The sequence below is a fragment of the Malaclemys terrapin genome, chromosome 24 (genome assembly GCF_027887155.1).
Source record: "Malaclemys terrapin pileata isolate rMalTer1 chromosome 24, rMalTer1.hap1, whole genome shotgun sequence".
Taxonomy (NCBI): Eukaryota; Metazoa; Chordata; order Testudines; family Emydidae; genus Malaclemys; species Malaclemys terrapin.
This window is the reverse complement of record NC_071528.1, coordinates 11,594,616-11,616,467: the sequence shown is the minus strand read 5'-3', so window position 1 is coordinate 11,616,467 and position 21,852 is coordinate 11,594,616. Positions and strand designations below refer to the sequence as shown.

The 21,852-nt window shown below is 50.5% G+C and overlaps 1 protein-coding gene across 4 annotated transcripts; it reads left to right on the top strand.

The window, feature by feature from the left end:
- Positions 1–1,428: 1,428 nt before the first annotated feature.
- Positions 1,429–21,571, top strand: MIER2 (MIER family member 2). 4 transcript variants are annotated; one of them, XM_054013915.1, is made up of 13 exons: positions 1,429–1,465; positions 6,252–6,339; positions 6,812–6,963; positions 7,786–7,911; positions 8,598–8,721; positions 9,581–9,687; positions 10,356–10,425; positions 14,089–14,240; positions 14,881–14,962; positions 15,121–15,215; positions 15,784–15,911; positions 17,029–17,165; positions 18,109–21,571. In XM_054013915.1, exons 1-13 carry the CDS (start codon positions 1,457–1,459, stop codon positions 18,582–18,584), a joined length of 1,746 nt encoding a protein of 581 aa, XP_053869890.1. In that variant the 5' UTR covers positions 1,429–1,456; the 3' UTR covers positions 18,585–21,571. The 4 variants fall into 4 exon arrangements, with proteins under 4 accessions (XP_053869890.1, XP_053869889.1, XP_053869888.1 ...); XM_054013914.1 differs by having other exon boundaries at positions 7,726–7,911; positions 15,784–15,887; XM_054013913.1 differs by having other exon boundaries at positions 7,726–7,911.
- Positions 21,572–21,852: the final 281 nt, after the last annotated feature.

The following is a 21,852-nucleotide window of genomic DNA, read 5'->3' as shown; positions in this document are numbered from 1 at the left end:
ATCACTTCATCCCTTGCCGCTCTCTCCATCCATCCTCTAACCCCCCATCCCAGCCTCCCCCTCCTGACCCCCCAACCCCCACTCCAGCCTCCCCCCACTCCAGCCTTCCCCTTCCTGACCCCCCAACCCCCCACCCCAGCCTCCCTCCCCCTAACTCCTCCAACCCCTCACTCCACCCCTCCCTGACCCCTCCCCATCACTTCATCCCTTGCCGCTCTCTCCATCCATCCTCTAACCCCCACCCCTCTAACCCCCCACTCCAGCCTCCCCCCCCCCACCAGCCTTCCCCTCCCTGACCCTTCCAACCCCCCACTCCAGCCTCCCTCCCCCTAACTCCTCCAACCCCCCACTCCAGCCTTCCCCTCCCTGACCCCTCCCCATCACTTCATCCCTTGCTGCTCTCTCCATCCATCCTCTAACCCCCCATCCCAGCCTCCCCCTCCTGACCCCCCAAACCCCCACCCCAGCCTCCCTCCCCCTAACTCCTCCAACCCCCCACTCCACCCCTCCCTGACCTCTCCCCATCACTTCATCCCTTGCCGCTCTCTCCATCCATCCTCTAACCCCCCATCCCAGCCTCCCCCTCCTGACCCCCCAACCCCCACTCCAGCCTCCCCCCACTCCAGCCTCCCTCCCCTAACTCCTCCAACCCCCCACTCCACCCCTCCCTGACCCCTCCCCATCACTTCATCCCTTGCCGCTCTCTCCATCCATCCTCTAACCCCCCATCCCAGCCTCCCCCTCCTGACCCCCCAACCCCCACTCCAGCCTCCCCCCACTCCAGCCTTCCCCTTCCTGACCCCCCAACCCCCCACCCCAGCCTCCCTCCCCCTAACTCCTCCAACCCCTCACTCCACCCCTCCCTGACCCCTCCCCATCACTTCATCCCTTGCCGCTCTCTCCATCCATCCTCTAACCCCCACCCCTCTAACCCCCCACTCCAGCCTCCCCCCCCCCACCAGCCTTCCCCTCCCTGACCCTTCCAACCCCCCACTCCAGCCTCCCTCCCCCTAACTCCTCCAACCCCCCACTCCAGCCTTCCCCTCCCTGACCCCTCCCCATCACTTCATCCCTTGCTGCTCTCTCCATCCATCCTCTAACCCCCCATCCCAGCCTCCCCCTCCTGTCCCCCCAACCCAGCCTCCCTCCCCCTAACTCCTCCAACCCCCCACCCCAGCCTCCCCCCACTCCGTTACTTCACCCCCTCGCCCCAAGCCCCCCGCCCCTTACCCTACCCCCTGCTCTAACCCCTCCCCGCACAGGACCCCCCCCCCTCCCCTTGACTCCCCCGCCCCACGTGCCCCCTCCCCATCACTTCACCCCCCCCCGCCCCCTCTCATCTACACCCCCCCGCGCCGCTTCCCCCTCCCTCCCGGGCGCCGCAGCCAATGAGCGGGCGGCCCCGCATCCGGGGCTCCCCCGCCCGTCCCCGCCCGTCCCCGCTCCACACACGGCCATGGCGGAGGTGAGTGCGCCGGGGGGAGGGGGGAACGGGGGGGGGGGCAGAGCTGGGGCCAAACCTCCCCCCATCACCCCGCCGGGCCCCCCTGCCGGGGGGCGGGGCCCCGGCGGGGGAGGGGCGGTCGCCACTCGGGACCCCCCCACATACCCGGGGGGGGGCTCATAGGGACCCCCCCCAGCCCCGGGCCCGAAGGCTGCTCCGTGGCCTAGGCCCCAGGCCGGACAGGCGGGCCTGGGGGGGGGGGGGAGCTGGGGCATCAAGGGCTGGGGGCCAGTAGGGGGCAGCAGGGTCTGGGGGGGGGCAGGGATGGGTGGGGGGGGTAGCTGGGCTGGGACTGGGGGGCATCTGGGGCAGGGAGAGCTGGGGCATCTGGGGGGTGGGGGGTAGCTGGGCTGGGGCTGGGCGGCATCTGAGACTGGGGGAAGTAGGAGCTGCAGGGTAGCTGGGGCAGCAGGGACTTGGGGGGTGGCTGGGGCATATGGGGCTAGGGATGGAGGGTAGCCAGGGCATCTTGGGCTGGGTACCAGTAGGGGCTGGAGGGGGTAGCTGGGGCTGTGGGGCATGGGAGGTCTAGGAGGAAGCTAGATCATCAGGGACTGGAGAGGCACAGCAAAAGCTGTGGGCATGGGGAGCAGCGGAGGTTGGAGGGAGGCAGAAAGAGCTGTGGGCAGGGGTGGGAGGCGGCAGCTGGGGGTAAGGGGCATTGGGGCAAAAGGGGATGGAGTAAGAACGTGGGGGCAATGGGTAGGAAGGGCAGCATGGGTGGATGGAGGTGTAGGGGAGAATTGTCACGTGCATCAGATGGTTCAATGGGAGGGACTTGGCACTCGTGCAGTGTGTCATTGTGTCGTGCAGAGATGTTACCACGCTTACGCTGGGGCATCGTACAGTGATGTCATCCCCCGTTCTGTCTTGATGTCACTTTGAAACATTATCCCCGTTGCGTCACACCGGTTGCATGGGGCATCGGGATGTCACACTGCAAGATCCTTATTGTGATGCTGACTTGGGAGAGTGGCATTGAGAAGCCATCAAGAGGCCCACCTGTTGCATTGCGAGCTTTTCTTGAGCACCGCTCATGGAGGCATCCTCTCCATCACAACAGGAGGTCAATCATGTCACACGACAACAGTTGCACCAACATGTCACGTCAAGGAGTTGTTACTATTGGTGGGAGACTGTCCCCACTACATCCTGTCAATCACAATGGCCCTTGGATGCAGCATCCCTGTTGCATTACCATGTTTGTTCTGAAACATCATTTTGAGACTTCACCACGGCATCAAGCAGTTCACCCCAGCACGTGGCATGGAGATGACATCCCGGAGCACTGTGACAATGTCCCTATGATGAGATGTGCATCCCAAGGGTAATTTGGGGCCAGTTAACATCCCACAAACTAGATTTGCTATATGTGGGATCACCGCAATGAAATTGTGACCGATGCCAGCAATGGTTACCTGGGCGGAAGATGGGCCGGATTGCCTAATATGTCTTTTCCAGAGTTAATTGTATGGACTTGCAGAGAAAAACTCACTGTGTGGAGGTTACAAAATGAGTGAGATTCCGACATTCACCTTTGCTCAATGGGAAATAGCCAGCAGCACTCTTTCCCCAAAACATCAAAGAATGTGCACAAGACAGGAGCAACAAGGAGCAGTTCTGTAATGTGCCGGCACTAATAGATACACTCCACCTGGCCATGGAATGGCCTAAACTGGCATGGAAAATCATCACTGTTATTAAAGCAATGAAATCTGAAGGGAAACCCTCCTCTTCCTCTTTGTCTCGCTTTCTTGTGAGAATAGTTCTTGCCTTAGGTGTTTTCTGTGCTAGTGCTCTGGACATACACACAATTACCGTTGCACTTGAACATCTTTGACAGGGCATGAAATCCACTACTGCATGGAAAAATCCCTGCATTTCTGAAAAATCATGGTTGCTGTATCTTTAATGGAGTTCCTGGAATCTTGACTCTGGAATCAGGGAAGGGATGCTAGAGTCTTTTAAGACTGATTAGCCAGCAGCTGTGTTCATAAATGCTGTGCGAGGAGGGTCAGTTTCAGGCAAAAGAAGCAGCAATTTGTGTAGCGAGAAGTTGCCAATCCAGGTAGCCCTCCAGTTTTGCAGGGAGCAGAGCCAATTTCAGCATCATCTCGGGCGCTATGGGAATAATCTGAGATGACCACCATGAATTTTGGAAGGTGATCAGAACTATCAGCATCACAAATGACAGAAACATCTACATCATTGTGTCTAAGTACCATTCTTGACTGAGATGTAGCCATTCATACCTTGGGGCCATCTACGTCAGTTTTTCTGACCCATGTAATGCTGTTGGGTTTTCTACTTCCTATCTGACAGGATTTTAAGCATCAGATGCAGCTCTCTCTAACTTTAGAGAGATAATTTTACATCGCATGCCATTAACAGTCAGTTCAACCAAGAACATTTCCCTCCGCGCGGTCACTATCTACACATTTGAGTCTGATCTTGCTTCTTCCCCCATTGCTTGGCTCTGCCTGGACTTCCGTTACGTAGTCTTTCAGATCCAAAAATAATTATGGTATCGGCCATCTGTATGCTCCAGCTTCATCCATGTCTATGTTAGGATGTAAGAATTGGCCATCGGCTCTGCCTGCCATCTCTTTGGTCCCTTCTCAATGCACATACACCATTGTGATTTGATTTACTTTCATTATTACCATTGTCTTCATGGTGATTTTCAGCACAGGCAGTTTCCAAGTCCAGTAATGTCCTGTTACTACTTCAGCTCTGAGTCTTTCTTCATCCTCATTAACCTGAAGATATTAATAAGTATTAGTTTGTATCTTATTTACTATTACTAATGTTACTCCTCATTTCGCCTAATGGTCTTCGATATAATGTATCCTCATTTATCCAGTGTTCTGACTGACATCTTTTCCAACCACCATTTGTTAACTGAACAATATTACTTAGTAGAAACTTTCATCTTTGAAACATTTTGAGGTAGTACAGTCAGTAAGTAGATTGTCTCAGGAAATAGGAGACTACATTGAGTTATGTGCCCAAACCTACAGAGTGAATGATTGTAGATCACACCTTGATCATCTTCATACAACCAAGGTTATTTATGGGAAGGATATCTATTAAAATAGTCTTGTTCTTCATCATGCCCCATCAATCCCCCTTTTCTGAGATATGGAGCCATCTTCCCAAGTGCAGAAAACACAGAAATGTCCAATCTCAGAACAGAGGCGGTCCTAAATCTTTTCATCCCTTTCTCCTTTATTATCTCAAAAACTCCTCCTTTCTCTTAGCACACACAGGTACTGGACTATTTCTGCAAGAAGCCAAGCTAGTCTCAAGAGGATTTCGTTGCTCTATAATCAGACACTAGGGGATGGTGAATTGCAATACACATTGCATGTTTCACTTGAGGCTAAAGGCATTCTCTTTGCATTGTGCCTAGACAAAGGAGCAGTAGTTCCAAGGTTGCTTCAGCTCTTGGATCTCTCATGACAATACCCCGCTACTTCCTAGGTCATCAGTCGTAAAAAACCATCACCATCATTATTTCTACAAAATAACCGGCACTACTACCAGATTTACACCTGTTTAAGACTTGGAGGCATTAGTTCTAAGCCAGCAACCTGATATCTGGCTGGATAGCCTTGTGTGTGTGAGTGAGAATATGGACTTTGTCCCATTTAGAGTGGGGGAGGGAGGGTCTCCCATTTTGATTTCAACTGATGCTTTGCTTTCTTAACAAAATAAGCTACTGAAGTCCAGTCCTGCAAAGTGCTGAATGCCCACAACTCTCATTGACTGAATGGATGTTGAGAATGCTAAGCACTTCCCAGGATCAGGGCCATGATATGTATTAATTAAAATGTAGTAATGCCAGTTTGGGGACTGACACCACAGTTCTGTTCCACAGCTATGATGCTCTCTTAGCAACATGATTGAGTCAGTTGATTACTCATTTGCTCCCTTCCTAGACCTAACAAATATACAGCAATCCAGAAATAACAGGCGTTCTGGATTGTTACCTGGACTTCAACCCACATCACTGCTTGAACTTCTGACTGAACACTGACTGCCGGAAAGCAGATGCCTTCACTCACATCCACCTGTCCTATCCATTATCTATCTTACCCTTGCTGCTTGCAACCACTGGATTTCCTCCCAGCCTGCTCAGCTGTTAATGCCATTCATGACCATTCTGAGTCTTTTAAGTGCTTTGGAATGGGGGAAGACAAGAAGCATGCGGTCAAATGTCCTTCTTGGTGGTCAGATAATTTCTAATTCTACCTCTGATGGATTGCTCAGAGTTTAAGGAAGTGCCACATTCAAACAAAAGGGCCATTTGCTTTTAGAATAAAGTTTGTAGCAGGCTACAATCTCCTCTCATGGCAATATAAGTCCTAAGGACTTTGGTTCTCAAATAAACTGGTGAGAGAATAGATATCAGTGATGGGATGACGAAGAGGCACCCATGCACGCACTTAGGGATTCTGAAGGGAATGTGAAAAATACAGGGCAGGGGAGGCTTGGGGGTGTGGTTCCTTGAGTACACCTGATCAGAATCTCTTTTTACTTGGTTTTTAAACTAAGTGAATTGCATTTGTGGGCTGGAGATGTGTCACATTATTAGGAAGATGTTTCTCCTCCATAAAAACAACAAGGAGTCCGGTGGCACCTTAAACACTAAGGTGCTACCGGACTCCTTGTTGTTTTTGTGGGTACAGACTAACACGGCTACCCCCTGATACTTTTTCTCATCCATGTTTGTTTCTTTTTGAAGGCCTCGGTCAGCAGGCAGAGTCCGAGGGTGGTTCCGTACCCAGCCCACAACCTATGTCCTGGAGAGCCTGGTCTTCAGACTGCAGCAGGTACCAACAGCTTGAGTGTGCTTATGTTTGTTTTTTCCCCACACCACTCTCATTTCTCCTCCATCGAGTCTCTTCCCCCTGACATCTTCTGGGCATGCACATGAACTTAAGCACACACGTGTGCGTGTGCCCACACACACACACACACACACACACACACTGGAGGGCAAGTCTATATTACAGCGCTACATGTGGTGAAGACACGCTTTGCCGACAGGAGGCAGCTCTCCCGTCGGCATAATTACTGGTGGAAGCTATGTTGGCAGAAGAGCATCTCCCACTGACATAGCGCTGGTGTGGACAGCGCTTAGGTCAATGTAACTTACGTCACTTGGGAGTGTCTTTTTCACACCCCTGAGTGATGTAAGTTACATCAACTTAAGTAGGATAGACCAGCCCGGAGTCTCTCCAAATATTGTTGCTGTGATCTGGGGTCAAGCGTGGCTAATGGCCAACTTTCTAATCCCTGCAGTTGTATCAATGGGCTCATCTGACCACCGATTCACCCTAGCTGAGATCCTATCACAGAACTATGGTGTACGAGAAGAGAAGGAGGAGGAAGATGATACGCAAGAGAAAGAAAAGTCTTTAGAAGAGCTGGAAAAGAGTTTCAGTGCATCTCAGGTAAAGGCAGCAAGGGAGGGGAAGGGGAATTATCTGTTGGATTTCTTGACAGAGAATTGAGATGAAATGTCTCCACTGGGCCAGCACTCAGGGAGATTGCCTGACTGTGCATTATATTTAAGTCTCCTAAGCATAAGGCCTTACTTTGACATTTGGATGTGAGGGATCAGCTTGCCCAAGGGACCAGTCATGAGTCCCAGAGCCCTCCACACTCTGGATTGCCAGTTCAAATCCAGCCTGCATCCCTGGTGACGAAAAGCTGTTGGCTGTCTGGGCCATGTGAAATGAGTCGTTGCTGTGCCGTCCACTTCATGCTAGACAGGTGTCAGTTTCTCAGAAAACACTGGTGTATCTATTGGCTCCCTTGTGGGCAGTCAAGAGGCCAAGAATTCAGTAGGGTGTGGAGTGTGAGTATCCTTCTCTGACAGAGACTGTCCCTTCAGGTCAGTGTCAGTATTACATATGAGACCTTTGTGCTGCCCTGTTCTCTGGGTAAATACAGTGAACTAGTCTCCAGGGCTGTTAACTGGAACCTCTTCACCAGCATGAAAACCCAGTGTAAAAAAGCCACCCTTGAATCTGTTGCTTTGGGATAATTTCCCAGGTTTGTCCACAGCTTGGGGAAGTACAGATTGTCATAGCCCCGTTAGTCAATACCTTTTGGTTTCCTGGATCATAGAGCAGCGCCAAAGACAGATCAGAGCCAGCCCCCAGGGGAGCAGAGCTGCCCTGACTGCCTCTGCATATCTCTGTTTACTGCAGCTGGTGTTGTACTCGGTGGTTGTTCCATTCCTGATGAAGCTTTGTCCTCCTCTCGCTCAGAGCAGTGAAATGCCATTCGAGGAGCTGCTTGCACTTTACGGCTATGAGGCATCTGATCCGATCTCGGAGCAGGACAGCGAGAGCAATGACATCCCTCGCAACCTGCCGGACATGACCCTGGATAAGGTAAGGGCAACTTTGTTGTCACGTGCTAGCTACTAGCAAGGGGATCAAGTAGTGCACCCCAGGTTGGTGTAGGGTCTAGAATAGGAAGCATCTACTGGGTCCCTCATTCAGGGGTCTAGTATATTGAAGACTTTTGAATTCCAGCAGGTGGGAATTGGCTAACCCACCGATCCCAAAGGGCAACAGGGAATGTCAGCTGCAGAGGTGCGAACACAAACAGGAAATTCAGAGGAGACTAAAGAAAGAGTAATTGTTACAAAGAGCAACAAACTACAAGCCCTGTTTGGAATGTAGATCCCTCCTCTTCTGTGTGTGGTGTGAATCGATCACCCTCTATTCCCAGGGAAACCAGGAGTCCTGCCACTCTGCATAAGAGCCACTGAAAGTTTATTCCCTGCCAGCCCCTCTGAAAGTCACCCCCTCTGGATGGGCTCTGCAGAAAGTGCTCCTTACCCTTTCTCCCTGTAGCATCTGCAGGAAGCCACTCTCCTCTTGACTCTCCCAGCGGGCCTGTAAGGAAACAGTCTTTTGGGGGTGTGGTTAAGGAAGGTCTAAGGGAAGTGCCTGTGGGGTGGAGGAGATGCACGGAGGAAGGGATCTTGGCCAGGGATGGTTTACTCTAGGCCTCCCCTCCCTTTTTTTTTTTAATTTAAAAACATTTTTCACTTTCTTGTTGTTGTTAAAAGGAACAAATAGCGAAGGATTTGCTTTCAGGGGAAGAAGAGGAGGAGACGCAGTCTTCAGCCGACGACCTGACTCCGTCCGTCACGTCCCACGATGCGTCGGACCTTTTCCCAAACCAGCCTAGCTGTATGTGTCCCTGATTTCTAACGGACCTTTTGTACTTGGAGGTGGCTCAGGAGGAAAGGCCAATTTTTAAAATAATTTTTAAATTTTTGGTTACTGAAATTCCTGAAGTAGCAACTTTTGAGGTTGGTCCTGGGACCTGGAGATAAACTCAGCCCTCCTGATGTTACTGCAAGGCACAGATAGAATTAGGCTGTAGTGATAAGGGGAGTTGAATTTTATGGTTCAGGGTGTGAACTGATCAGCTGTAGGGTCAGGAAGCAATTCTCTCCAGCTGTAGCTCATAGCCTCAGGGCACTGAGAATTTCTGTTACACGCCCAGCGTGGACTTTTGGGGCAACTACACAACTGGTGAAGTGCATGGGATGTTGAGGTTTTTTGCCTTCCTGAGAAATATCGCTGCCAGATGCTCCCTCCGCAGCATCCGCTCTCAGAGTAGCGAGACCATTGGTCTCATCGGGTATGACAGCAGGCAGAATTCCTGAGCAGAAGGACCAGTGGTCTGATCTTGAAGGGGATGTTGCAGATTAGTAGAACAATGGTCCAGCCTAGTATGGCAACTCCTATGTTCCTCGGACTTTAATAATGGGGGTTTGTAGGGAGCCAAAGCAAGGGAGAACTCAGTGTGGAATGATTGATTGGGATTCTACCCCTAATCCTGCAAAATTTGGGAGCCTTGGCTCTGCTGAATGATCACTGCTCATGTGGCAAGAAGAGAATCTGGGTAAGTTGTTCTGAATAAATGGAGCAGGCTCAAAACAACTCCAGGATGGGAAATGAGGGAAGGAGAGAGAATCTAGAGGTATTGAGGCTGGGTGTTAGCCATCTTGTAACTGAACAAGTGACTTCTCTTTCTTCAAAGCAAACTTCCTGGCTGATGAAGACAAAGAGCCCTGCTCTTCTCCATGTGCTTCCTCCTCGGCAGAGGATTCCGAAGAGGACTCCATCCCATCCAACGAGTGCAAGAAGGTAAGTGATCTGAGCCAACCGCACTTCCCTGGGGGGCTAATGCTCAGCATTCAAGTGTGAGAAAGCTGAGCAGCTCAAGGACACCACGAGACCCAACCCCGGGGTGCCTCTTGGGGAACTCAATGTCAGGCATCTGTACTCTGGGTCTTACATTCTGTGCAAGGCCATGGCAGACGTATCTTAAAACATGCCCTGTGCAGCCTGTATCTGAGATTATGCTCACAGCGAGGGGGATGCTGTACCTCAAAATTCAGAACTGCAACTCGTAGCGTAGGAGAGGTGAGGTCTAGTGTTGCATGCCCAGGATGGGTCTTTGGAGAACGATCTTGTGGAAGAGGAGAGTAGACTCCTCTTTGGACACGCAGCAAGCTGAAGAAGCCCTGTTGCATCTTCTTCTCTGCAGCCTTAGATGATGTAGGGTCTTGGTATAAATATTCAGCATTGAGACCAGGCTTAAAAGCACAGGGTCAGCAAACTGTAATTTGTTTGAAAACCCCTTCATAATTGTTCTAACGAATAGGAGGGATCCCCCTAGAGCGGACATGGACAATGTGGTCCGCCAGTGTGTTTAGTGAGGCAGGTTAAGTTCCGTTCATCACCAGGTCCCTGAGTTGATTCCAGTACAAACACATAATCTTGTAATAATTCTCTTCTCTGATGGTTTTCAGGAGATCATGGTTGGACCTCAGTACCAGGCTGCTGTTCCTATCCTCCACTTCAACAGGCACAGTGAAAAAGGTGAGAGCCCTTCCTTGCTCTGATTGTAACATTTGTGCTGCATCTTTTCTGGATATGGGGTCCACTGATCTGAGCCGCTGACAGAGTGTTGGCTCTGTCGCTGAGGTTTGTATCTCTAGATATGATGTCTAACAATACTCATTCCTCCAAACAGAAGTGGGGCTTTTAGGAAAAGGGTGGTGGATTAGTTGTCGCCAATGTGCGACAGTTCACAGTGTGATCCAGTATTTTACACAGGACTGCGCTTGGCCCTAAAAGAGCCAACAGTCTTAGCTGTTTGCAATGCAAACCCAGGTGCAGTTTGCTTTACATGATCTGGCAGTTTGTAATCACTGCAAGGTTACAATTAAGGTAGCGTACGAAGGCATCTTTAATTTTTGGAGTCTCTGATAATATAGTTTAATTGACTTCAAGGGACCATTGTGGTGATCTAGTCGGATCTTTTGCACAACACAGGCCATAGAACTTCCCTGAATTTATTTCTGCTTCAAGTCCAGTAGCTGGGGTGGAACTAGGAATGGATGTGTTAGAAAAACATCCAGTTTTGATTTAAAAATTGCCAGTGATGGAGACTCAGCCACAGTGGTTAATGACCCTCACTGCTAAAAATTTGCTCCTGACTTCTACTCTGAATTTGTCTATCTTCAACGTCCATATGTTCTTATAGACACCTGTGTTCTTGGAGGGTCACATTGTCTCTATGTTTCAGGCATTTCTCAGGGCAGTGAAGTGCAGCAGAATTAAGATTTTTCAGATTATTTTATTTTCCATAATTTTCGGTGTTTGGGTTTTTGTTAAAACCTTGACTTTGCAGGCTTTCTAATTGAGGTAGGTTTTGTTTTTAGAAAACTACAGTGTTCTCTTGATTTTGTTCCTGAACAACTGTGTTAGATTGTTTTCATGCTTAATTCCAAGTGAACAAAGTTTTTAGACTGAGAATTTACTTGCTCTCCCCCCCCCCGACCCCCGAACGTCTCACAAATAATCATCAACAGGAACTTATTGTGGGTTCAGAAGTTGGATCAGAGATGGATTCTGCTTCTCCCCTTCCATTGGTCTTATATTTGAATCTCTGTGTCTGCCAAACTCTTTGTCTTTTTTGCCTCCAAACTTTCTTGAAAAATCCTGATATCAAGCATGTGAAATTTCTGATGGATTGGTCTGCGTTTGGCAAAGTTGGGGATGTGAGTCTCAGACATGGCCAAAGAAAAGTTAATGCCTTGCCGTGATATTTTATTTGTATTTCACAAACTGGCAAGAGATACCATTTATCTCTACATTTTCATACAGAATCCCCAGTGCTGATCACAACTTCCAGTGAGATCGGATCTCTCAGAAGCAGAGAAATGTTTTGGTTTTCCAGATTGTGTCCAATCATTTATTAACTCAAGACTCTGCACCCATTAGTTGGAACTGAGATGCAGTCTGCTAGCCGGGCGTCTGCTCTCTAGAAATGACTCACTTCCTCCCTCAATTTTTATGCCAGGCTGACTCTGGGCAAGTTAGTTAAAAGGGTTCACTTCCTACTAGTTTTAAGCTCAAATTTAGGACTCTATCCTACAAGACGCTGCGTGCCCTTAGCTCCTACTGAAGTTTATGGGAGCTGAGAGTGCTCAGCCCATAGATCTTGGGTCACGTTCTCCATTGTCCTGCGCCATATGCTTCATGTGAACACCAGTGCAAAATGGATGTAAAATGCAACCAGATCAGAAGGGGATGGCATTCCACCCCTTCTCTGCACTCACTTTGCCCTGGTGTAAATGAATGTGCCAGGTGAAGGGCCAAGGAGAATCAAGCCCTTTGTCTTGAAAAACAAATAAATAAACAAAAAGTATATTAAGTGCCAGTGGTTACCAAGCCTTATATCTGAATAGAAATGTTGTTTTAGTTCATTGCAAGTTTCTGTTTGCTTTGTTTTCATTTAAACAATTGCCCGCATTGCTGTGAACGTATAACTGGTTAAAAGATAGGAAACAAAGGATAGGAATAAATGGTCAGTTTTCAGAAATGAGAGAGGTAAATAGTGCTGTCCCTTAGGGATCTGTACTGGGCCCAGTCCTATTCAGTATATTCGTAAGTGATCTGGAAAAAGGGGTAAACAGTGAGGTGGCAACATTTGCAGATGATACAAAATTGCTCAAGATAGTTAAGTCCCAGGCAGACTGCAAAGAGCTACAAAAGGATCTCTTAAAACTGGGTGACTGGGCAACAGAATGCCAGATGAAATTCAATGTGGATAAATGCAAAGTAATGCACATTGGAAAAATGTAATCCCAAGTATACATATAAAATGATGGGGTCTAAATTGGTTGTTACCACTCAGGAAAGAGATCTTGGAGTCATTGTGAATAGTTCTCTGAAAACATCCACTCAATGTGCAGCGGCAGTCAAAAAAACAAACAGAATGTTGGGACTCATTGAGAAAGGGATAGATAATAAGACAGAAAATATCATCTTGCCTCTGTATAAATCCATGATACGCCCACATCTTGAATACTGCGTGCAGATGTGGTCGCCCCATCTCAAAAAAGGTATATTGGAATTGGAAAAGGTTCAGAAAAGGGCAACAAAAATGATTAAGGGTATGGAACGGCTGCTATATGAGGAGAGATTAATAAGACTGGGACTTTTCAGCTTGTAAAAAGAAATGACTAATGGGGGATATGATGGAGGTCTATAAAATCATGACTGGTGTGGAGAAAGTAAACAAGGAAGTGTTATTTACACCTTTGCATAATACAAGAACTAGGGATCATCAAATGAAATTAATAGGCAGCAGGTTTAAAACAAACAAAAGGAAGTATTTCTTCACCCAACTCACAGTCAACCTGTGGAACTCCTTGCCAGAGGATGTTGTGAAAACCAAGACTATAACAGGGTTCAAAAAAGAACTAGATAAGTGCATGGAGGATAGGTCCATCAATGGCTATTAGCCAGGGTGGACAGGGATGGTGTCCCTAGCCTCTGTTTGCCAGAAGCTGGGAATGGGTGACAGGGGATGGATCACTTGAAGATTACCTGTTCTGTTCATTCCCTCTGGGGCACCTGGCATTGGCCACTGTCGGAAGACAGGATACTGGGCTAGATAGACCTTTGGTCTGACCCAGTATGGCCGCTCTTATGTTCTTAAAGCACAATACACAGCCGTGTGCTAAAGTGTGAGAGTGGGAGCAGCTAGGGGGATGCCTGGGCCAGAATTTGACAGAAACAGTGGTTGCTTAAAGCCACCTTTGCCCTCCCATTCCTATGCCCAGTGCAGGAAGGGGCACTGCAGAATCTGGCTTTATAAAACCACATGCATCAATTGGCATGTCCTCTAATAAGCCTAGAGAAGTCTTGAGCCTCAAAAAGTCTCCCCAGCTGCCCCTTCAGGAAAGGCCTGAGCAAACAGAGTCCTTCCCTGTGCTCTGACAGCCAGCAGTCTTGGGCTAATCAGACTAAAGGGGGAATCTGGGCTCAGCAGCCCTACACTCTCCAGATTCAGGAGAGAAAACACCCTGGCTCCAGATCTAAGGACTCGCAACTTGAGCTTCCCATCTGACCATAACTGCCAGGCTGGAGCCAGAGACTTCCTCTCTGATCCACCCACAGCCCACCTCTTGAAAGCGAGGGTGCTCTCTGATTGACCAGCTCATTTCAGACATGCCCTGATGTTCCCAATAGCCTACGAGAATGAAGATCAGCTGCTGTGGGACCCAAACATCCTCCCCGAGAGGGAGGTGGAAGAGTTCTTGTACCGAGCAGTTAAGCGGAGGTGGGACGAGGTCTCCAGTGCCAATCTGCCAGAAGGAGAGATGGTGAAGGACAATGAGCAGGTGAGCCTGGGAGCCAGGGCTTTGTGCAGTCACCAAATTCTCTGTGGTCTCAGTGTTGTGGACAGAAGTCAAGTAGCCCTGGCCAAGGGGGCAGGAAGTGTCAGCAGGGAGTTTCAGAATTGCTTGCTTGTTTGTTTCAGAGGGGAGGGAGCGGCTCTCACAAAGACCCGGGGTGAATGAGACCTTCTTTCTAGCTGATACATCTCCCTCTGGGGCCCATCACTGCTGCTCCAAGAATCAGACAGAGGGAACCTTTCTGGCCGAGCCTGCTGCTTTCTACTGCATCCTGCTGGGTTGAGGAGCAAAAGGAGCGCTTGGGACTTGACTCAAATACTCCATGTGGGTTGTGTTGCCACCATTTGCTGAGCCGGCCCGTTCAGACTAGTATTTTAATGACAGCTGTTTCAGGACACATGCACACCTACTGTCTCTAGGCTCCTCCCAGGACAGCCCCGTGCTTTATCATTTAGAGCCTCGAACTGTGGAGCAATCCTTCCTGATGGTCGAAGTGGGGCGGTGTAGATAGGTGGCTCCAGAAGAGAACATGCTGTCTGGGCAGATGCAGTGATCTACAGCTGAGTTGGTTAGTGATATACGCGTCCAGCGCATGTAATCAGCAGTTCTTTATTACATTGCATAGGCTCTGTATGAACTGGTTAAATGTAACTTCAATGCAGAAGAGGCACTGCGGAGATTACGATTCAACGTGAAGGTCATCAGAGGTGAGAGACCCAAGTGTTTAGATTCTCTTGCATGCTGTATCCCAAATGTCCAGATTCCTTCTGCAACTCCAGCAGTCTCTGAATGTGTCTGTCTGTCTGTCTCTCAGTAACCCGGGGGTTCTGTGGAACTCCTAACATCCTGTTTCCTTGTGCTGCAGATGAGCTGTGTGCCTGGAGCGAGGAAGAATGCAGAAACTTTGAACATGGGTTTAGAGTCCACGGAAAAAACTTCCATCTTATACAAGCTAACAAGGTAAAGAGGCATGTTCTTGGGTCACAGACAGAGGAGCTGCAGGAGTGCATGTTAGTGCTGGGAAAATATACTAAACCTTACTTAATCTGGGGAAATTGATTTGCTGCGTGGCCGTTGTCGAGTGCATGGGTCCAGTGCATGTAATCAGCACTGTTCACTGCTTGATTTCTCCCGTCTGCACTACAGGAAAAACAATACTGATTTCCATCAGAGATTGCAAGGCTTAATTTATTAATAATTAGCACTGGCTAGCTGAGGATCTCAAAGTGCTTTGCAAACGCTCTTCACCCTTGCGATGTTTCTGGGAGTCAGTGATTGCAGGGTGTGGGTCGTTTGTAGAGTTCAGTGGGATCCTTCGGGATGAAGGTGGAGCCATGTAGCCCAATGAATAGGGCACAAGACTGAGAGTCAGGAGATTCCAGTCCCTGCCACTGACTCACCGTGCGACTCGGGTCAAGTCACTTGAATGAACTTCATTTTCCCCATCTACAAAGTGGGGTGATGGTACTGACTCTTCGTAAAGCCCTCGGGGCTCTATGGAGGGACTCTGACTAATCGTTCCCTGTAGGTCCGCACCCGGTCGGTGGGAGAGTGCGTGGAGTACTATTACATGTGGAAGAAGTCGGAGCGCTATGACTACTTCACCCAGCAGACTCGCTTCGGAAGGAAGAAGTATGTCCTCCACCCTGGAGCCACGTGCGTGGAATATTCTCAGACTAAGATTAGTAAACGTTACTTCCCAGCGAGGCTCCCTGTCTCGCCCCACTCCCTGCTTCAGGGACCTTGATCTTAAAATAGCGCTCCCGGCCATAAACCTCATGAGATGGAAGGTCTTCTAGTCAGGAGGGTCCTGGGGGGTGGCAGGCCAATAGACGCACATACAGAGGGTAGCCCACTGTCCCTCCACAAAGGAAAGCAGCCATTTGCCAGTAGCGCTGGGTGGGCATTTTTTCCAGGAAATGTTTTTTGTTGGAAAACAACTAATCACAACTGAAACTTAGTGGGAAATGGTAGGATTGGGCCAGTGTCTCCGTTCGAAAAATTGGAGGGGAGGGGGGAGGGGGTGTTTCAAAATTGTTGAAACGTCCTGTTTTGGCATTTATTTATTTTTTAACCGAAAAATTCTGGTTTTGTTTGAAATGATTTTTTTTGGCTAGAACTATAAGCTCATTATAATAAAAAACATTTTTTGGAATTAAAAAAGGTCGAAATTGAAACAAAATGTCAAAACAAAACTCTGGACCCAACCCCAAACGTTTCCCGGCTTGTTGGTTAGCAAATGTTTTTGAGATGTTGACCTTTTGTCCCACTTTGGGATAAGAAAAAATTTCAAAATCTTGACAATTTTCCAGGGACCGGAAAGCCATTTCCCACCCAGCTCTGTCTGCCAGCACGCTGACGCCGCACAGGCTGTGACAGCAGTTCTGGGCAGTGGCCGGCTCCCTGGGGAGAGTGTTTGCCCATTGAGTTCACTGTGGGAGGCAGAGAAGTGTAGTTCTTTGGGATTGCAGAGTTCAGCAAGTGTTGGAACCTGAGAGGGCCCAATTCTGATTTCACATGCACTGGTTTAGCTCCACTGGTTTCAGGAGGGGTTGTGCCCATGCAGGAACAGAAGGAGCCCCATAGACCTTGAGGGGAAGGATGTTTTCCGCACAGCAAGCCTGTTGCCGATTGTGCCCTGTGCGGGGTGCTGAGAACATCCACGTTACCTCCTGCGTTGTCCCATGGCAGTGTGTTAGGGAGGGTTGTTGATTTCCCCCACCTGCTTAACCCCACGGAGTGGATGGTCACAGCATCGTCTCTCCCCCTGCAGGGATTACGTGGATAACGACTTGGACGGGGCCGAGGCGGAAAATGCCACCCGCTCTCGGAACTCCCCACCGATTTCCTCTGCCACCAGCTGCCTGGACTCTCACTTCAATCAAGATCACCTGGCAATTGAGAGTGCAGGTAACTCCTTTGCCTTCCTTTAGGCCTCTCCTTCCCACTGCTCTGGGGTACGGAGCTTCCGTTTGTCCTCTCTCATGACTCCCTATGGCATATTTGCAGATTTGCACCTGTTATCGCAGCTCCTTAAATTCCCCTGGTTGGAACCAGGTCCTGGGGGAACCATTGAGCAGACACCAGCACAGCAGGAAAGGGCTCAGGGCTAAGGGAGGGGCCTTGTCTTTCGCTAAATCAGCCCATCCCACTGTCAGAGCATGAGGCTGAGAAACCACTTTTGGGAATTTAGCGCTAAGGGGGAGCTTTGGGGAGAATGTAAAGGAGTGGGGAATAATCTGCCTCTCTTACCATCTCCTAACAAACCTGGGGCTTTGCGTATCCACATCTAGGGGCAAACACCCTGGTGTGTGTTTGGGGGTGGGGGTTCCCAGCATCAGGCGCATCTTGGAGAGTCACATCGCAGGATATCTGAATTTCCATAGAAGCACTGATGTTGGTTCCCCCCCCTCCACCCCAAAATGAACTTTCTTCCCCGCCTCCCCACATGCATCCCACACATGGGAACCACATAAGAGCGGCCATACTGGGTCATACCAATGGTCCATCCAGCCCAGTATCCTGTCTGCTGCCAGTGGCCAATGCCAGGTGCTTCAGAGGGAATGAACAGAGCAGGTAATCATCAAGTGATCCATCCCCTGTTGCCCATTCCCTGCTTCTGGCAAACAGTAGCAATAACAGTGATAAACTGTGATGGATCTCGGCCGATACCATGAAGGAGCGAGTGATCATGGCCACGTACAGTCTAACGAGATGGTTCTGGTCCGCGGATGTGAATAAGACCCTGTACAGTGTTATCTGCATGTGTGTACAATGGACTCACTCTAGCTTTCTCTCACCTGCTCTCCTCACCCTGTCTCTCTGTTCCTCCTCCGCCCCTTGTGCCGTGCAGAGCCTCTGAGCGTGGAGAGCGCAGCATGCAGTTTGGGCAGCATGAGCGAATCAGGCCAGGGTTACGAGTGCAGCACTCCCTCAGAGACAAACTGTTCCTTTGACCCTGCAGAGGACACGTCCTCGGGCGGCATCTCAGCCACTTGCACGCGGCATCCAGTGAACCCCTCGGAAATGGGGCTTTACCAGCTGCCACCGGCAGGACCGGGCCTGGCAGACAAGCAGGAGACATTGCAGAGCTCCGGTGAGACGATAACTATGGACTTCACTCTCCCCGGAGACATTAACGAGGGGTTGCCTTTAATTTCCGGCCGTGTGGATTTGGACAGGGACCCAGAGGCACTGGTGTCCCCTGCTCAAGTGTCCTTATCGGTCACAGATTTTGGCATCATCGGCATTGGAGATGTAAATAGTTTCCTGGCTGCTCACCAGGCCTGCCCGGGGCCGGTGGCTCGGTCAGAGCCTTTGTCACAGTGAGAATTTCCAGTCTTGACCTTGTCACAGACCGAGCTACGACTTTGACCCGACTGAGTGAATTCCCTGGGCTTCCGTGTTCCACGGGGCCAGTTTGGAGCTGTTGGTCGGAATCTGTCTTTCCATCCTCCTTGATGTTTTGGCGTCTGTCCTTCCAAGGCTACAGTGAAACCAAACACCTTTCTGCTTTAGTGCTGTCTGACACACCTGCGCAAAGCTGATGGGAGGTTTTAGTCGGGGGATGAGTCCGTGAGCCCAGCCCCCCCAGTGTCGCCACAGGCAGCACCATGCAGTTCAGACAGCCTCTGGCCTGAGGACAGTGGAAGTGTCCAGTGACACCAACAGAGAGCGCTTTCTCTAGGGCAAGCTGGTTGCACAGTGGGATTTTATTGAGGATGAGGATGTGTCGTGGGCACTTTGGGGGCTGGGACGGAGGTACATGTGCTTAGTTAAAGTGACATGAAGCACAGGCAGTCCAGGCTGGAGGGGCTGTCTGGATGCAGAGATGGGCGTGCTTGTGCCGAAGGAGGGGGTGGACAGGTGTGGCCATTCCCCCTCGCATTTTGTGTTGCAATAGAAGTAATTCTCTCACCTTTTCTTTTCTAACAGCTGTAGCGTGCCTGTTGATTTGTTAATCTGGGGGCAGGCATGTGTGTTGAGACTGTATTCAGACCTAGAGCGCCATCAGCGTCCGTCTGTCTTCTCCACTGCCAGGTCCAGATGAGAAACAGCCTGTCCCATCCCCTCCCAGACCTCTGGCTACAGCCTCAGCTCTTGGAAAGTAACATTTAGGGAGGGCAGCCTGTCTGCACATTGCCCCGCTCTCCTTCCCTTCCCAACACTTAACCGTTGGTTGTGCTGCTCCGTGGAGAACCTGAATCCAGGGATGAGGCTGCCCTGGGAGCAGAGGGAGTTTCTAGTCAGGCTGGCAGCGGGCGACGTGATCTGTAAGATCCTTGCTTGCATTGCAAAAGGGTTAAATCCGAATGAGCTGCCTGACTGGTTCCAAACTCATCGATCAGCTGGGGGAAAAGGGTAGGTAGTGATCAGTGAGTTGGATCTTGGGACTTGCATTAGAATTCTACAGAAATTGAAACAGAAGCTAGTGGGCTGCCTCTGAGCACATGGTGTATGTACCCAGGAGGTCGGCGCACCAGCCCACCTATCCTGTGCTAAGCACATGGCCCTCACCGGTGCATCAAACCTGGGCACATCCCTTGTATCCTGTGCAAGCACAAGGCGCGTAGCTGTGTGCCTGAAAGGAGAGCTTTCAGCCCTACGAGCCCATCCGAGCATCTGACACTCACCCCTGGCAGGACAGCTTGTCTACCCTGAGCATCTCCTTTGCCAGCCTGGGTGAGCACGAGGCACACAGCCCTGGCAAGCTCATGCATCAGCCCTCTGGGGCATCAACCCTGGTATTCAAAAATGTAATGTAAAGAAACTCTCTATTTTGTAAGAGACAGGAATGTGTTTACCCTTGCGAGGGACATGCCTGAGGTGACCGAGATGGTGTCCGAGGGCAGCAGGGACGTTAGCCGCTGTGGAGAGTGCCAAACGAGACAGGGCCGTCTGTGGATTGCAGGAGCCCGATACCTCTCAGCTGCTCTGGCGCTATCCGGATTCGGGGGTTGCTGCTGGCTGAATTTCCCCCGCTCCTCCAGGAGCGCACGCACACCCGTGGTGCGTGTACACTTACGGCAGTGTGTAGAGTACACACACTGCACGCCCAGCGAGCGCTGCTACACATGGCAGTGTAGGCAGCGAGGCACCGCTGAGGGAAGTGGTGCAGCGTGCCAGACACGCCTCAGCCCCCATAGTATATTCCCAACGCAGCTGTCTGCCCACCCAGACAGCGCCTCCCCTGTCTACGCCGCTACTCTTACCAGCGTAGCGTCCAGCTGCCAGAGCCTTTCCCCACCGCGGGGAAGGGCTCTGGCAGCTCCCACGTACTGGAGCCTTTCACTGCGGCATGTGGCTCCATGTGCAGTGCCTGTACTCTGTGCTGTGGACATGGTCACAGGCACACATTTCCCTGCCGTTCGGGGACTCCAGTGACAAACACCCTTCATCCAATTGCTTTCCTTTTTTCTTCTTAAATAGCTGCCTTCAGACCACCACCCTGAAGCTAGTTCTGCTGCCGATTTGAAATGACATGATCAGCCATTGTGGGCTGGGTCCTCCCCTGAACAAACAGTGTTCACCTGTGCCCTGTGAGCGTGAAGAGGGTGGAAAGTGCAACTGTCATAATGTATTTTACACCCACTTAGCACTGGGATGGTGGGGGGAGTGGCGATGTAGAAGCAGGCCCTGTCTCACATTGCCCAAACCCCGGATTTGTTTCACCCGCTCTGTCAGGGACCCGGCCCCTGGCCGGCTCAACTGAGGTGGTAAACTCCAAAGTACAGCCGCCTTGATCACACAGTTTGTGAGACAGAGGCGCTAACTCGGGGGAGTTTCCCCACCCACTGCTCCCGCCTGCTGGAGACGGGACACAAATGTGAGCTGTCTGCGCCTGGCCCGAGCCTCTCAGGCTGTGATTCCCTTTTTGGGGGCCTTTCCTTTCTGAAAGGGAAGGAGTGATGGGGGGGAGGGGGGAGCTCCCAGCACCCCTCCCAACAGCCAGGTACATTGGAGGAAAGTGATAAACGTTTTTTCTTTCATTTTGTTTCATTTTTGAGTCCTAATGAGTGGTAGGGGGGGAAATGTCTCTTATTTATATTCTTTAATGTTGTTTACAGATTTGAGCGGGGGCTTAAAGCGAACGTGGCACGTTTTCCTCACGCCCTGGCCGGGGAGGGATGGAAAGGGCCGGGGACAGGGAGTCCGTCTTTTGGTTTAGTTTTTCTCACAAAGCACATTTACTTTGAGCCACCCCCAATGCCGGACTCTTCCCCTCCCCCCCCGGAGGCCCCGCACTGTGAAGTGATACTGCCTTGAAAACCCCTCGCCGTTATTTATTTAATTAAAAAATCGGATTTGAAAACCAACAGGGAGCTCGTCTTGTTTTCTGAGGCGTTGGGCTGTCCCGGCCCTTTGGGCACCGGTAGCAAAAAGGGGGACGAGCTGTCAGCAAGAGGGGCTGTTGGCTTTTATTCGCTGCTCTGCACTAGTGAGAGTTGCAAAGCATCTCCCCAGGCCAGCGCTCGTGTTACCAGGAGATGAGCCCCGTGCGTGCGGCTGCTGGAGAGAGCGCTCCCCGGAAATATTAGGCAGAGGAGTGGCTTTGTTTGCTAGGGGGATTTAATGCTTTTCAGGGCACATTGACGGT